Source organism: Manis pentadactyla, chromosome 1 (genome assembly GCF_030020395.1).
Source record: "Manis pentadactyla isolate mManPen7 chromosome 1, mManPen7.hap1, whole genome shotgun sequence".
Lineage (NCBI taxonomy): Eukaryota > Metazoa > Chordata > Mammalia > Pholidota > Manidae > Manis > Manis pentadactyla.
Genome location: NC_080019.1, coordinates 220543356 through 220561126, shown reverse-complemented (window position 1 = coordinate 220561126; position 17771 = coordinate 220543356). Strand labels below are relative to the sequence as shown.

The 17771-nt window shown below is 42.5% G+C and overlaps 1 protein-coding gene across 1 annotated transcript; it reads left to right on the top strand.

Moving 5' to 3' along the window:
* Nucleotides 1-78: 78 nt before the first annotated feature.
* ARL6IP5 (ADP ribosylation factor like GTPase 6 interacting protein 5) lies at nt 79-17370 on the top strand. Its single transcript, XM_036877763.2, has 3 exons — nt 79-341; nt 14163-14380; nt 16433-17370. The coding sequence occupies exons 1-3, from the start codon at nt 166-168 to the stop codon at nt 16603-16605; spliced, it is 567 nt and encodes a 188-aa protein (XP_036733658.1). The 5' UTR covers nt 79-165; the 3' UTR covers nt 16606-17370.
* Nucleotides 17371-17771: the final 401 nt, after the last annotated feature.

The following is a 17771-nucleotide window of genomic DNA, read 5'->3' as shown; positions in this document are numbered from 1 at the left end:
AAAAACGCCCGCCCGCTCCCAATTTCCTTGGCTCCGTTGCTTGCTAACCTCAGAGCCAACCGAGCTAGAGCCCCTGTCACCTCTAACCGAGCTCAGCTGATCGGTTGCCACTGCCGCCGCCGCCAGATTCCAGAGGCAAAGAACAAGAAGCTCTGGAGACTAGACATGGACGTGAGTATCGCCCCGCTCCGCGCTTGGGACGATTTCTTCCCGGGCTCTGACCGCTTCGCCCGGCCGGACTTCAGGGACATTTCCAAATGGAACAACCGCGTGGTGAGCAACCTGCTCTATTACCAGACCAACTACCTGGTGGTGGCTGCCATGATGATTTCCGTTGTGGGGTAAGTGGGGTCCCTCTTGGGCACTGATCGCGGGCAGCACCGAGGGGGCTCAGAGTACCATATCCTGGGATGCGGAAACGCCCCCCACACCCGGCGCGGGTCTTGGCAACTGCAAGAGGTCAAACCGGTGTAAACTTGTTCTCAGGGCGAGGCTGCAGCAATCTGGGGGAGGGAGGTCCCCTTTCCCTTTCCGCACCTCGGGCTGACACGACAGCGAGTCCCGAGATTTTGCCAACCTCGGACAGGAAAAATTACGTTTTTGTTTTGTTTTTTTTTCTGTACCCCGATTAGGCTTTTGCTGGGAAAGATATTTCCAGTACCTCAGTCTTTTAAAAATATTAAGAGGGAAATGGTGTAACCCTATCCTGGGGCTGGATGGCACGGGCACCGCCCTGGGAGGCTTGGGCGACAGGGTGTGGATCGGTACTCCGCCTTCCGAGAATGTTAATGCAAAAAGGGCCCCTGTGAGGCGACGCACTTTGTCGGTTTCTCCTCCGAAGGCCTGCAACTCCGTATGGGAAAGCTGAGCTTGGGAGCCGAAGGGCGGATGTTCTCTGGTGGCACGGCTCCCAGGATGGGGCGAAAGCTACCTTGACTCTAGGAATGGGGTCCTCTTGCTTTTTCTTCCAGGAACTGCCAGGCGTGGCCACTTTCTGTTTTTCCTTCCCAGCCTATGGTCTCAGTTTATAAAGGCCTCTTCAATACCTGATGTGAACATAAAACGTGTCCTGTGTTACACGATTTCCCACACACACATACACCTGCTCTGCTAGAAGCTGCCTTTTCCCGTGGTTCACCCTTTAAGAAATGCTTCTTTCACTTTTGCAGGATGGGGTGCTGATATTCTAGATCTTGCGGCATCTATGCATCTTCAAAGAAAATGCCACACTCAGACTTTATAAAGGAATTTCGTTGCCATTAAAGAAGTGTCTGACATTCTATTTTAGAGCAAAGACAGGGAAAGAGCAAGTTGGCCTGGGAGAAAGAGGTGGGCAAAAAAAGAAAAAGAAGACAAAGACAGTGTGGGAAAGGGCACAAGGGTGGCTTCTGAAATTGGGCTGCTGTTCATTGGCTTATTTATTGAGCCCTTTCTCTGTGCCAAAGCTCAGAACTCACCAAGCACAGTCAGACATGAATTCTGGCCCAAGGGTGTGTGACAGTTGTTGAGGAGCCATAGGACAAAGTACACAGCACAGAGGAAAGACAGTTCACAATTTCTGGGTGTGGTTCGGAGTAGTTGCTCCCACACAAGACTGGACACTCTAGGATTTGGTAGACAATCTCAGATTCTCATTATGCGGTGTTTAAGGAACCACAAACTCTTTGAAAATGGCTTGGTGTGCTTAGGGTAAAGGCCCTGGGCCAACTCTGAATTACAGTTGCAGCCAAGTCAAAATTAGTTGGGGTAGGACAGGCCTGGGGCCTGAGGCAGCTGCCTTCTGAACCTTCCCCTACCTTTATGCTTAAGGTTCATTTTCCAGAACATAAAAAATTTCTTTAAAATAAAATAAAGAGTAAAGTAGGGTTGCATCTTTTGTTATACTTTTTCTTTTCTCTCTGTTAGTAGAGAAGTAAGCCAGGCATCTTCTCTGGTGATCTAGGTATGGGACTTTTTTGAAGCAACACCAAAAATCCAGCTATGGGACAAGGTTTGACATAAACTGATAATATGTACAGAAAAACAAAATAAAACACTGCTTTTCAAAGAGGTATGTATACTGCCCAGACCAGACACAAGCTCAGGCGGTTTGGGATGGTGGCTCTTCCCAGTCCCCTTTTCAAATAGATGTTGGTTGGCGGTGAAATTTTTGAAGGTAAAAGTGAAAAATAGCTTTTTTTTTTTTTTTTTACTATTCTTCTTTTTAAAAAGTATGATACAGACCAGTAATAACTTGTTTTAATAATTACTTTTAAAATATGGGATTTCTGTTGTACCAGAGTAAAAATTTGGTGTATGACCTTCAACAGTTTTCTATGCATCTAAAATTTTACACAGTCTGTAATTCTCCCCACAAATTACTCTCTTCTTTCTTTACAAACTAATAATAAAAACAAACATTCATCAAGTGGTCTGTGTACCAGGTAATTTGCTAAGTTATTTACCTGCATTATCTCATACAACCCCAAGAGATGGGATGATACTATTATGATGATGATGATGATGATGATGATACTGAGGTTCAGAGAGGTTAAATGACTTGTTCAAAGTCACAGACCCAGATTTGTGCTCTTAATTACTATGCCACCTTCTTATTAATCATGAGGTTTAGAATTATCATCTCTTAAAGGTGGAAGAAACCATATATCTTCAAGGTCAGGGAGCTTAGCTGATTCCGGAACATTGTTCTAAAGAGAACTCTCCTCTTTTGTTGTTGTCAGTAGGTGGATGGTTCAGACTGGTGTTGGAGTTTACCTGGGTCCAGTACTGGCATCTGATAGTTTCTCACGATATCCTGGTAGAGTATGTGAGAAAACGTTGGCCTGGGTGTCTACCGAGGAAAGGACTGTTCTCAAAGGGTGTTCTTCAGTGGTTCTTCCTGCTGCCGTGAGGAGGGGCCTCCAGGGCAGAGCTAGAGGCTCTTGCCTTAACTCTAAATGCTCCTGTGTTGAAAACTGGCTTAGGTGAGGATAGAGAGCCTGCTCTTAAAGACTGCAGGAAGGGAGAAGAAGAGCCAGGTGGGTATCATCTAGCTCCAAAAACACTAGGAAGGGCTGCAGATGCCTAAATGGAGATTAAGAGGGGTTAGGATAGAGATAAATCTGTGTATGAGGGCCTGATGAGGCAGCACCTGGCAATCCATGATCAGAAGTTTGGTCTTCATCCTAAAAGCTTGGCTTACTAGATGTGTGACTTACACAAGGTAGGTCTACTCTGCATCTTAACTCTGAGTAAATCTTGTAGCTAATAGCCTTGTTGAAGACAGTTGCCATATTTTCTGTCTCTAAAACTTAAGAGTTTAGGCACCACAGCCATATTAAGTAACTTTGAGTCCCAAATGCCAGTCACTCGCTGTGTGACCTTGGGCAAATCACTTGAACCACCCTGTGCCTCAGCCTCTTCGCCTGTTAAGGGAGGCTAATTATAGTAGCCACCTCAGAGGGCTTCTGCGAGGATTATCTGAGTTAATACAGGCAAGGCTTTTAGAGCAGTGTCCAGCTCCTTGTTTTTGCCCCACAAATGTTATTTATTATTTTTACCAGTGTTGGTATTATCATAGGGATTACTGAGAAACATTGGCAGTATCTCCAGTCCACGACCTCCACACCTACTCCTGCTCCACCTATAAAACCCAGCTCTAGTACCATCTCTGAGGAAATTCTCCCTTTGTCCCTCATTCCCTACACCTATGCCTCTGACCTGGCGCTTACCCCCCAGGCTTTCGTGTTGTCTGTTCACTTGTCTCCACCCTGGACTATAGACTCCTTGAGGCCAGAGACTGTGGGTTTTGTTTGAGATTATTTTTTTCTTGTTGTTGTGGTTATCATTATTTTTATACTCTGTATCCCTGCGGCCTACTATATAGCAGATGCTTACGTGGGGAGCACAAAGAGTAAATAAATGAACCTAAGGCATCGTCAGGGGGGAAACTTTAACCTACTTAACGGAACAGATTATTTTGAAGCACACAGCAGCAAGCCAGCACATAACAACAGGCTCCTGCGGTGATTCTAACTGGGCCATTGTGGAGGGCACTTGCTACATATTGCTTAGGATTACTATAGTGTAAAAATTCAAGTTAGAAAGGGTTATAATTCAAATTCTTCACTAATGCATAGTGCCGTTCGAGAACTTCATGAAGTATTTCCCTGTGACATTTCTCAATCTGGGCACTATTGACATTTAGGGTTGTATAATTCTTTGTTGCAGGGGGCTGTCCTGTGGACTGTAGGGGGTTTAGCGCCATCCTGGCTGTCTACCCACAGAATGCCAAAAGGCACCCACCCCTTCAGTTGTAACAATCAAAAATGTCTCCGGACCTTGACAGATGTCCCCTGGGGGTCAAAATCACCTCAAATTGAGAACCACAGCTCTGGGGACAAGAAAATCATGATGATTCCTCACCTCACCTTGTTAAATACAAGCTGGTTTATAACAAGTTACAAAAACAGAGTTCTTGGCTATTACAGAGCAAAGTAGTTTGATGTTTAGCTCCTGGTTCCTGACTTTTCAAACAAACATAAGAATGGAGTAGATTTGAAGCTTTCCATGGCTTTGATCATTATTCTAAATTTAAAAAATTTGTTACGCTTTCATTCTTTTCTTAATCTGCCTGGAAGACTCAACCGTTCAGACATTCAGACTTTATATTTTTTGGCAGATTTCTGGCATTTGCTTTTATTTGTTTCTGCTCAAAAGCTCACTTGCTCTGGAGTTTCTCTGCTAGAAAATAGGCATTAAATTACTTAATTCATATAAAGCACATTAAGGCCCAGCAAGTGCTAACAATTCAACATTAGCTGCTGTTATTTATTAAAACCTAGGTTACAGGCATATTAAGGTTCTCTCAACTTGTGTATTTTCTTAGGCAGAAGTATTAGACGATGGTACCCTTCAGTGGTTTTGTCATAATTGCAACTTGTGTGTCTTATAAAACTTTCCTTCTCTTGAAGACTTGAGCTCCCTTTTCAGATTCAGGCATCATCTCAGAAAGAGACTGAATAACTTGAAAGGAATAGCATGAATAACAACCTGGGGAATGTGTGTTTTGCTCAAAGTAGCGCTGTGTCCTTTAAATGAGGAAGGAAAGATGTCTAGGATTGACAAGGGCATGACTCACCTTCTCATCCTTGATATGAGACATCTCAGCACTAGATACTCTTCTCACATCACCCTAGCCACAGAAGTCTCTGCCCCCGTTTCCAAAGTGAAAGCGAAGGCAACACCTAATTAAAATGGCACTTGCAATTTTAGGACTAAGCATGTGATGCATTGCGGTCATGGACGGGAACTTCTGTGTCATTAGTGGAATGCCAAAAGATTTGAGTTGAGAAAAAAATCTATCCATGACCAGCAGCATCTTTCCCCCTAAGAACTTGTTAGAAATGCAGAATCCCAGGCCAAATCCCAGATCTGCTGGGTCAGAATGTGCATTCCAAGAAGACTCCCAGGTGGTTCACAGGCACATTAAATTTAAGAAGCACTGGTCTGGGCTGGTTCAAAAAAAAAAAACACTGCGAAATTTTGAATAAATATACCTATAAGCCCAGGTGTTAACTTCAGAGATTCTGAGTATATAGTTCTTGGATGGGCCCAGGACCTTAACTCCCCAAGTGGCTCAGATCACCTCCAAGTTGAAGTTGAGAAGTACTGATCCCGCTAACCGCCCCCCACCAACAACTTTCACAGATGTAAAAAAGCTTGATAATTGAAACTAAAGCCGCTAATAGTAGCTTGATTTATTGATGTGTGGTGAAATACTTTTGCCATTAAATCATACTGCAAGTATCCTAAAGCTCCCCATTAACAAAATTCAGCCAAATAGCTGACTTTCACCTTCATATCACTTGCCTGTCTTACTCTCACAAATTCCTCTCTGCCATCAGAACTCACGCTTTCCGGCATGGCCTCAGAAACACCAACCACACTCAGGGCATCTCCAGCCAGAAAGGCGCATTTATTCCACATTTGGTGCACTCATGCCTCCCCTTTCAGACAGCAAGCACAGTGTAGCTGCTGCATGAATGAGCCCATATTTTCTTAGCTGAAGTGCCTTTTCACCTTGTGTCCGGTGCAGGTGTTACCTGTGGAAACTATAGTTGCTACTGGTGGATGCTTTCAGTGGCTTGAGATGATAAGGGGTTTCTGGAAGGCTAGTAATTGTATTTGAAAAGAACATTACTTTAATCTTTTCAAAATGAGTGTCATCCCATAATATGTTCTAGGCCTGTGGCTATCAGCATTTGGTATTAAGAAATGGTCAGATTGTAGCTTTTGATGCTGCAAGAATGAAAAACCAAATTTCTAGTTGGTAGAGGAAGAAAATAATCAGCTCTGCGATGCTCTGAATGGGAATGTATTAAAACATTGTTGATGGAATTAATTGCAGTTCTCTTATGCTAAAACCTAGTAGAAAATGTTTTTGAGATTAATGAGCCTCAACACCGATTCCACAATATTACTCTCAGGCGCTGTCCTAGGAGATACAGTGGCGAACAGGACAGCTGTCATTCCTGCCTTCATCCTGTTTAGAGTCTAGCAAGATGACACTGAACACATAATTTTTATAAAAGTACAGCAAGCATACAGAAATATACACCCCATAAATACACATCATTTTCAACCTGACTCACTTGATCTCACCTATACATTATCATCCCAAATTTCAAAACTCAGGAGCTGAAAATGGGGAAGGCACTGAGTATATGGACGGGGGAAAGGATTATTAAGTTGTACTTATCTTCACATGCAGCCAGATGCCTTCTACTCAGTTGAAAAAAACATTTATTGAGCACCTGCTCTCTGCCAGACACTGTCTACCCCTGAGGACACAGGCAGGAATACAACTGTAGCTCACCTTCCCAAACCTCCCAGAATTCTCTTCCGGCCCTCCCACCCCCACCCCGTCAGCACTTGAGGCCGAGCACAGGGAATGCTGGCATAGGGCTGTTCCTCATGGGTTATGTGTTTCCTCTGAGTACAGAAATTGAAGAGGCCTAGCAGGCCTAGCAACACTCAATGAAATTTTAATCTCAACACCCTAATCCATCTAATAAGGATTATCGTTCATTAAATCATCTTCTGACAGTATTTATGTGACCTTATTTGTCTTGATATCTCCCCACAGTTCATTTTGTTTTTTTGTTTGTTTGTTTACTGTTCCCTGCCACTGTCAGCCTAGGGCTGGTAGTCTCAGTCCCTTTCCCTTACTTGAGGATTTACAATGGTTCTGGTAAGTATGCAAATAAATCTGCATGATTTGGATTCACGGACGCTTTCATAGAGGGCAAAAGATCTTAGCTTTGTAGAAGTACAGAGCTCTGTATAGGAAATCCAGATCTAAAGGATGAACTTGACTCATCCACTTGATTAATATCAAATTGAGCAGAACTATTGGAAATTTATTACTTTCCTTTTGGACAAATGAATTCTACCCTTTACCACTCATCTTCAGAGTAGCTGCTGGTACCCTCCTCTGTCTCTTGCAGTGAGCTTGGCTTCCTGTTTCAGAGGTACTTTCATGCCCGTGATCTTAGACAAAACCTGCAGGCTGCCTCTCCGTTCTGCAAGCATTTACATAATAGGATTTCTTGGCCTTTCCTCCCATGGAGCATTTGCTAATGGAGACACCTGGAAGGCAGAAAGCCCATCTGAAGTGAAAACTGGGGCTTTGGTTCCTACTTACACTAATCTGCTTGGTAACCCAACAGTGCAGCTTCTCTGTGTCCCAGAGACACAAAAGGGAATGCAGGTTGGGTGCTGGTAGGAGGTACACAGGCAGGGAACTGCCTATAGGAAAGGAATTTGTGTGTCACCAGACTCATTAGCATTAGCCCAACCTTTGTCTTGTCTCCACAGCTCTTTAAGAACTTGCCTGTGACTGCAGTTTCGTTTACTAAAAGCGTTCAGAAAGAACAGTTTGTAAACAAATACCTTACAGTTTAGTTCTAAAGTATTACTTGTGAGAGTAATCAGGGGTTCCTAATTGTTGAAGGCAATGTGAGTGCACATGAGGGTTCATTATGCCATTCTACCACTGTGTATGGTGGAGATTTGCCATGATAAAGTATAAAAAAAGGGTTTGTGGCAGTTTCATCAGAGACTCGTACACTGTTATCTGTCGTCACATCTCTGTGGTAAGTGTGAGATATGTGGCTTCCAACCCAGGCCCAACCTGTTGTTTACTGAATATAAAACAAGCAATTAGCTTGAGAAATGCAAAAGGAAACGTGGAGGCCCACAAGGTCCATACTATGAAGACTTTTAACATGCCAGCTGCTGCCAAGACAGTGGATTGTTTGGATGTGTTCAGTTTGATGGTGCCGAGTACACGGGATACAATAGAGACTCAGTACACAGTGATAAATACTATGGACCTTCTGAATTCAACTGGTTAGGAAAATCTCAGGGTTAGGTTACTATGACCTTCCTGTGACAAAAGAGATAGCCTGTCCCACCTCAACTGCTCTGAAGTTTCTTTTACGTGATGACTATTAGGCCTAGGAGATACTGATCATATATACTCCAGACTGATTTTTACATTTACATTTATACTTTATAGTCATAAATAGTTCTTGGCAAGATGGAAGACGTGCTGGGAAACCACAGTAACCACAGAAGACTGTTGGGGTCATCTGAGGAATAACAGAGCAAGAGGGGCTTACAGAGACAGGTCTGTAGGGGCTCGAGTCTGTCTTCCACCTCCTCTCCCTCCCACCCCCGAGCATACACTAGGGACAAAATGGACAAACTTCCTCCAGCTTGCCACAGTGCCCTTGCACCTCATTCGACCGTATGACAATAGTGATCCTCACCTCTCTGTAGGCATTTAGAGGACATTTCCTACTTTTGCTTTCTCGTTAGTTCCTTTTATCACAACTCTGTGAAGGTATGACTACAGGGACTGTTTATCTAGGGATATTCAAGTAAATGAGAATAATTGTGATTGTCCAAGAGAAATCTCACATCACCTAATTTGTGGTCATAGAAACTTGCTGAGCTTAGTTTAAATAACATGAAAATGTGCCAGATTCTTATTTATCTTTCTTTTTCTCAGTAGATATTTATTGATACCTGTTCTGTGCCAGGTGCTGTGATAGGTGCTGTGGAGAAAATGTCATGCTACCTGACCTCACAGAGCTTAATCTCTAGTAGGGGGACAGAAACATGCCTCCAGGGCTCAGTCAAATGAATGTAAGAGCACCACTGTGATGAGGGCTGTGAGGAGAGGCACATGGTGCTATGAAGTGGTCAGAGAGACTCAGAAAAGGCTGATGAAGCTGAGATTTGAAGGAGGTAGGAGTGAATCAGGGAGAGAACAGATTGTGCACAGACCTGGGATGGCCAGAGGCAGGGTGAGCGGTAGAGATAGAAACCCCAGCAAGTGGACTGCAGAATCTGCGGGAGGTGGTATGAAAAAACTGGCAGGCAGCGCTGTGGCTCCTCCCTAGGCTCCCTCATATTAATTATTAAAACTGCCCCTTACTCCTGCAGATGCAGCCTAAGCTGAATTGCAGGCCTGGCGAGCTAAGCATGGCCTGGATTTCAGGCCCCACTCACCGCCCCTGCCAAGCCAGGCGCAAACTACCCACAGCACTGCATGCAGTGGCCCATGCCAGGGGCCAGGTCTCGTGGGGCCTTGCGGAATGTAAAGGATTCTGTTTTTATTCTAAGAGCAGTGAGAAATCAGAAAATAGATGGGTAGGTTCAAATTTGCAGTGATCCCTCTGGATAGTTAAGGACCACAGAGAAACATCACGCATTTAGAGAAGTCCACTCTGAGTAAACTGTTCCCCCTTTCTCGATGAGTCAGGCTTCCTCAGGAACCAAGCTACAAAAATAGCCTTTTGGGTTTGAAAATTGGAACTCAGTGCAAAGCTGCTTCTACTGCTCAGAAAATAATTCACTGCCTTTTTGGTTCGTGTTGGCACTGCAGCATGACAGGCGTTACCCAATGTTCACTTGATTTGTGGAGCTCTGTTTTGAAAAGCCTTTATTGCTAAGTCTGTGGCTGGTGGCCTTGGGACAAATTTATTAACTTACCTATTTCTTAGCTTGCTAATAGGTAGGTTGAGGAGCATTTCAAGATCCATCCTAGCTCTAAAATTCTGCAATTGACCAAGTTTTTTTTTTTTCCTTCAGCAAGTTGTGCTGAAAATATAGCTAGACCTAGCTGAATCATGGTGGCACAACTATGACGTGTGTCCACACACTCTAACAGCCAGCTTCTTTCAGAAAGAAACCAGAGTGTGGAGGGGTTTCCCAGAATGGTCTTAGTTGCTTACCCAACTGGAAGGATGGGGTTACTCAGAGTTGCAGGGGGAATTCCTAAAGCTGGTTGACAACACAGAGTGGGTTCTGCTGTGAATTGCTGTCACAGTTCTATCAACTGGCACCCTTTTTTCTCCCCTGGATCCCCTTGAATACATTGCTTCTGTATGCCTCAGTTTATTCATCTGCCCAATGGGACTGAACTGATATATCTTTGAAGACTCTGCTACAGTATTTTATACTGGGATCCTAAAAATTTTAAAACCACTAGTGATCCCACCAGAATTTTTAACTATTATTTATGGAATAAGATATATATGTAGATAGGTAGAAGGTTTTATCTCACAATAGAAAAGCATATTTAATATTTTTGATTTGTAGAACTAGATCCTATTTCCACAAAGGACAGAAAGTTCTATTTGTTCTCTCTCTCTCCCTTCTTCCCCTCTCTCCTGTCTCCCTTCCCTGCCCTCCTCTGGTCTATCTTCCTGCCTCTCTTCCTCCCTCCCTTTCTCATTCACCACTCCCAGCAAATGAAACCCCACCCATAGGAGTCCAGTGGCAACTGTCACCACAAAAGCTGGGGTGGTGTATTTATGGACGTTTTATCTTAAAGGTTCTTGGGTTTCATTGCAATGGGCGTGACTAAGAGCCCAGCTGTTGACTGAAGGCTCTACTCATCGTGGACAAGGACTAGTTCCCAAATTCCTGCACTCAGTGGAAAATGAAATTAATCTCTGAAGGGTGGTGTGTGTGTTTTATTTTGCTCCGAGTGTAGGTAGGTGCCAGGGCACTGGAGTGGCAAGCGCGTCACCATTTGTTAGAATGGAATTGCACATGAGAATAAGGAAGAAAATCATTTCTGCTCTTAGGAACTTTGTTCATTTTTCCCATCTTGGAAACTTAGTTACTTTCTAATTATAGACTGTGGCTGGGCACGTTGTAAGCTAAAACCTATAGGACTCTGCTCTGTTCTTTTCCCTTGGCCATGAGCAACAGGAACAGGTGAAAAGCGAATTTGGAATTGCCTGAGTCAGGCCTGGATTTTTCGTTGCTTTTTGTCCTGGGCTTTATTTAGATATTCAACCTAGACATCTATTTTACTTGTCCACAGGAAAATAGAAAAATCTTGGTGTGCATTTTATTATATGCTTCACCTCATGAATTATTCCAGTAGGTGTTCTAGAATCAATGCAGTAGGAGCCCTTTGACACTTTGCTGCCGACCACCCGTCTCCTGTTTGCGGCTTACACAAAGGAGTTTGCACCCTTCACTTAGTTCTTCGAGTTTATGTTCTCAGCCTTTCTTCACAGCTCTGAAATATTTGGGTTGGTTCTCGGACACCGTCAGGCTATGTGAAAGGGTTTTTTTCTTTCAGGCACCTTCCCCCAGTTTCATTTGTTCTTTTTATTTATCAACTTTTTCTTATTAAGGTAATGAAAACTATGGCTACTGAAAAAAATATGAAAACAGAAATAAGCAAATGGGAATAAACTGCTCATGATCCCACTACCCAGTATAGCTACCATAGTCTTTTGGTATAATTTCTCTCAGAATCTTGGTGCTATGAATGAAATGTATTAATGTGGCAGAGTTTCTGGGCCTCTGCACTCAGGTTCCCCGCCACCTGCTGAAGAGCCTTTTGGTTGTGCCCTGTCCAATTCTTCCCTTCCCCAGGCCTATAAGGACATTTTTGTCTTTCCAGATCAATTCTGGGGTTAAATCAGGACCTAGATACAATTTTAAAACAGAAAGAAGTACAGAGACTAAGTGGACTCAGATAATGAACAACAAAGAGGAGAACAGACAGAATACTGTGTGTGCTGGACACTGGGAAAGCTGGCATGTGGGGGAGAGGGCCCACTGGCCACCAGGGGACCTGGGAAACCGGCAGGGACCTGAGGTTTGAGTGGGAGAAGTTGCAGCTTTGCTGTGGCAAATGCACTGAAATTGCATTAATGTTATTGGAGAGATGATGGAAGTAAAGATGGACGGTAGTCGTTGGCCTGTGCCAAGTCTGGGTCATAGGCTAGGGAGCAAGTTGCTGTCATATTTTCATATATTTTAAAACATGCACATTTTATTTCTGATCACAAAATAATATACTAATTGTAAACATTTATACTTCTTAGCTATATGTCATATATGATAAATCCACCTAAAAGAATGTATTATACTTGCTTTTATCCACTTGCTATTCAAGAGTTCTCATATTATGAAGAATACTTCAACTTAAAAATAGCTGGGTATACCGCCATCTAGTGAAGTGTTAGCCATATAGGTTGTTTCTAAGAGTTTTTAATCATAAATACGACTCATGTGAACTATGTTACTATTCAGTCAAGGAGATTTATTACCTTGAAGGCTATATTTTTGCAAGAGTTTTGAATGAAATAAGCTACTTATTATTATAGGGCTTAATTTCAAATTATGTACTACTACTCTTCCCACTGTTTAACTCCATGCATTTTAATATTCTTAACTTTTTCAAAGCCGACATTGATTTTATCCCTGAACCCACCCATTAAGACGTGCAGTACTTTCACTACTATTTGAAACTATTTAAAAATAGCTTTTGTGTTTCAGGAGGCAGAATCAGAGCTAAACTTTAAAAGGATTTTTTAAAGGGAATCTTAGTTATCCTAAATATGAGTCCCAATATTAGTATGAATCCTTCATTTATTCTACTGCAGAGAAAGCAAACTTATGGCATCACCTTCCGTTATCCTGTCTTCCTCTGTCCTTAATTTCCAAATCAGTTATGTGACACCAGAGCCTGACGAACACACACTGACCCTGTTTGTCCTTCGTTAATAAAATGCTGTTACCCTCTTGTGAGGGTAAAGTTCGTAACTCGTACTTGCTCACCACAAATGCCTTGTTAAGGTTTCATATACACAGTGTGTTGGGGTGGGAGGTCTATAATGCCAATTCTCACTTATGAAATACTTGGTCTAAATTTCCTCTTGATAATGTTTCCCCGATTATCAACAGTAGTATAACCTTTGGCTCATGTAATAATAAATCTGGGGGCTTGGTGGAAATCTCAGTGATAATCCATCTCCTAATGACACTCTGGGCCCTTTAAAATAATTACAATGGACTCTCTGTGTTAGGAGTCATAAACTCAAATGCCTCCATGGGCCAGGCTGGTTATTTAAGAGAATGATGCAGGTCAGCTATTAGAAAAACAGTGACGAGTGGCCAGTCACTGGGTGCCTTGGTGTCCGGTGCACCAGCTGGCGAAGAGGCCAGGGCCTGAATGGAGAGCCTTTGTTCTGAGCGAGAAGGCACTCCAGCCAGGTGACAGGAGGAAGAGACGGCCTAGCATTGCGTAGACTTCCTTGTTTCCAGAAGCAAGAAATCCCACGTTTTATGGATTTTTTTTTTAACACATTGGGATTCAAGTAAAAGTTTTTTAAGAACACTATACAGTCCAAACACAAACGTGATTGTAGACTGGATTTGGCCCATGGAGGCCACTGTGTGACCTCTGCTCTGCATTCATCTATCGTGGCAGCTTCCCTGAGCATTTACACAAGCCTGTAGAGCTCACAAAGTGTAACGTGCACTAGAGCCCAGGGTGTAGGAAAGCTTCACACAGCTCCTCCAAAATTTTAAAAGTCTTTTAACATTGTGGGGCTCTAGTGAAAAGGGCTGGTAAGTTTGATGGGAGTCCAGCTCCCATCATTTTCTCACCTCTAAGATTCTGCATTTGAGAAATGAATGAAAAGTATCCACCTCACCAGGTCATGAGGATGAAATGAGACAATTTAGATAAAAACTCAACACTTGTTTTTCCTCCTCCTCATCTTATTTCCCTTTCCTCATCTTACTTTTCCCACTGTCACTACTGGTGGCCTAGCCTCCCTCTTTGCTCCCCTGTGTTCCAGGTTCCTGAGCCCCTTTAACATGATCCTCGGAGGAGCCGTGGTGGTGCTGGTGTTCACGGTGTTCGTGTGGGCAGCCCACAACAAAGACGTCCTGCGCCGCGTGAAGAAGCAGTACCCCGCTACGTTCGTCACGGCGGTCATGCTGGCCAGCTACTTCCTCATATCCATGTTCGGGGGAGTCATGGTCTTTGTGTTTGGCATCACTTTCCCTTTGTTGTGTAAGTGACCCGAGCCTTCTTTTCTTATTAAGAATAGAGGAGCCGTTGTTCAATGGGAATTACATCACCTGCTTCTCATGTGTGTTGCCATGTCTGCAACATTATCAGCGTCTTCTGGAACAGCAGATCAAGGCCGAGTAGTCCATCAATTTCACAAGTATGTACAGGGCACCTTCTGTGCCAGACACTCTGCTGGGAACACAACAGTGAATAAAATAAAGTCCCAGGTCCTACAGCAAGGAGGCTGCAGAGCCTGCACTAGACTTCACAGTTGTCCGATTATTAGAGTCTGTTCTCAATTTTAAGTGCCGTTCATCCTATCCTGACACAGGAATGAATGTATCTCACTTGGAAGTTAACTGTTTATACTCTCTGCTTACTCAGAAGATCATAATTAGTGTGAGAAGTTTCATAGGTTTATAGGAATAATTGGCTCAGAACATAGATACCAAGTACTCCAATTCTGGTGATGACCAGATACCTTCTAAATTTCACATGCATTGTTTCCTGAGGTCCCAAACACTGTAAGCCTAAAATAGAGACAATAACAAATTCCAGTCTCATCAGAAATCTGATTAAAATTTTAGTGTATTAAGTGAGGGGAGCATCCCTTTAGCTTTTAATACCATTTCATATGTGCAATTATTCCATTAATGAAATGGAATTGGGGTAATGTTAGATTCAGCCCAGAATATTTATGGATGAATCCCACACCTTACTGGACAAAATATTTGAGTCATCAAATTCAGACTTGAAGTATTTGTCAAGAGGATTCATATTTCAGGGATTCTGCATAGACAGAGCTTGTTGCTTCAGTATCTTTCAACATCAGGGCCTGAGATGGATCAGTATAACCTGAAATGAATCACAGGTAGAGAGTGAAGGGTCCTGATTTCTATTCCTAGATCTGTTCAGCCATGTGATTTGGACCAGGTATCCAAATATAGTTCACTTATCTATAAAATAAGGAACTTAGACAAAATCAGTTGATTCCCAAATTTGATGACTGTGAGAATCACCCAGGATGCTTTTTAAAAATATTATTTTCCCAGCCACAGCCCTTGGAGATCTTGGTTCTGTGGGTTAGAAGTGTTGCCCAAAGAACCTGTAGTTTTAGAAAGCTTCCCGAATGTTTCTAATGGCCAGTCTGGGTTGGGAGCCTCCAGAAAGAATGCATATCAGTGTTTCTCAAAATGACTGTCCGTGGTACCTATATCAGAATCATCCAGAGTGAATGCTGAAATTTTGCATTCTAGAGTCCTAGCTCAGACTTAAAAGTCTAAATTTGGGTAGTGGAGACCAGGAATTTGCTATTTAACCAGTGCTCCAGGAAATTTGTATGCACTTGGAAGTTTGAAAAGTGCTGGTATAGATCACCTGGGGGACCTGTTTAAATGTAGATTCCCAGGCCCACCCCTTTAAGGTTCTGATTCAGGAAGTCCAGCAGAGCAGCTAGGGAATCTGTTTCTTAATAAGCAAACTTGGGCAATTCTTAATGATGAAGCAAATTTGAGGAACACTATGGTGCATCAGATCTATAAAACCTTTAGTTTCTATCTATAAATCTATATCCAGCCCTTTGGAAAACTGCTTCTTAGAGGCACCTCTCAGGTGGACTCTGCCTGCATGCCTCCTGTAGGGAACAAGGTAGAGTAATCCCTGAGCTGAACATGAGTTCCTCTCTGGAAGACTTTGTGTAAGGCGATTTTTATGTAAATTGGAAAGACACTGATTGGCTTTGAATTCTGGGGCATTTCAGTAACAGCTGAAAGGTAATGATAGCAATGTAGGAACTGAAGAGCATGGGTACCACATTATGGACCTTTCTACTGAATACAATGTTTTCCTTCAGCCACAAAGAAAACTCTATGACTTGACAAAGAGCTTTATATAAAGTGCAAGGATCCATTTGGGAACTTGGATCAATTAGAGAACCAGATTGGAACGGAGCTAACTGAAACAGATGACTAGAAGTGTGAAGACAGGAGTATAACGTTGATATGGAGAAGATAACTGTTGCTTTGGTACTAACCATGTTTCACTTCTCTGCAGTGATGTTTGTCCATGCGTCGCTGAGACTTCGGAACCTCAAGAACAAAGTGGAGAATAAAATGGAGGTAATGGGTTTGAAGAAGACACCAATGGGCATTGTCCTGGATGCCCTAGAACAGCAGGAAGAAAACATCAGCAAATTTACCGACTATATCAGTAAAGTGAAGGAATAAATAGAGCTGATCTAGGGACAGGGCTACAGCAGAAATCAAGTTGCAGCTTGCCCTTGTTCAGACCTTTTTGTTCAACTTTCCATTTGTGTTTCTGAAACAGGAGGTGCAAGTAACATCCAACTATCTATGGCAGCATGCACTTAGGCCAACTGTTAACATCTCTAATGTTATAGAGAGAAGTCCTCTGAAACTGAAAGAGACCACCTCCTTTTATGTCTGAAGCTCCAAGTGTGTTTATGAAAATTGATAGGAAATGGATCACAATTACTTCTTTAGGGAAATAAAAGAATAAAAATTATAGATGGTGCAACAATACTGATCTTGTAGGGAAAAAAAGGAACTATAAAGTATCAAGGCAATATGGGTAGTGGAAAGTTTGAAAAAGTAGATTATGTCATGAATTAGCCTGTTTTAATCCCCTCCCAGCCTCCTCCTCCAAATATATTCCCTAGGGTTATAATATGTACAACTTAGTTTCGTTTTTATTATTTTTCTTTTTGAGGTGATCTCTATCACTTTGCGCCTGTTTGATGTGCAGTGCAAACTGGACAAACCCCTTCTGTATACTTTGTTTACAAATATAAAGATAGCTGTTTAGGAGAATATTTTGGCAAGTAATTTTCCAAGTTTTTGAAATGCTAGTGATGTGTTTTCACTAGCAGATGTTTGTTGCAAACTAAGTGTCTCCTTTAAGGAGGTCATAGCCATGTAATCTGTATTATTCTTGGCAGTCTTGTTAAAAAAATAAAACAAAACAAAACTTGACTTCTGTTTATATCGCACATTTCTGTTGTTACAATGATGAGAAAGCGTCCAAGATAATGTTTCCCATATTTTGACTGTTTTTAGTTTTTAACTGGAGCATTTGGAGAGAAGGAAATGAATGTGTGTTTTGTAAATTCCTTAGAGGCCCAAAGAGACGATAATAGCTGTCCTCTGGGAATCTGAAAAGCACCTGTAGATGACCAAGCAAAAAGACTATTAAACACGTCAGTGAAAATGGGAGTTAATCAGCGGCTTCTGCAGTGCATAGACATTTAGATAGCAACTGCTACAGTCATGTTTTTATAGATAGACATTAGAATTAAGACAATATGAGTTTATATATTCTGTTACATTCTCCCTTTTATTTCTCATGTGTTTAGAAACATTATGCAAAACGTTTG

Excerpts from the sequence above, each read along its gene's own strand:
- ARL6IP5 (XM_036877763.2), top strand. The coding sequence starts at position 166 with ATGGACGTGAGTATCGCCCCGCTCCGCGCTTGGGACGATTTCTTCCCG. Across the intron at positions 342-14,162 it reads ATGATGATTTCCGTTGTGGG|GTTCCTGAGCCCCTTTAACA; the intron begins GTAAGTGGGGTC and ends CCTGTGTTCCAG. Across the intron at positions 14,381-16,432 it reads CATCACTTTCCCTTTGTTGT|TGATGTTTGTCCATGCGTCG; the intron begins GTAAGTGACCCG and ends ACTTCTCTGCAG.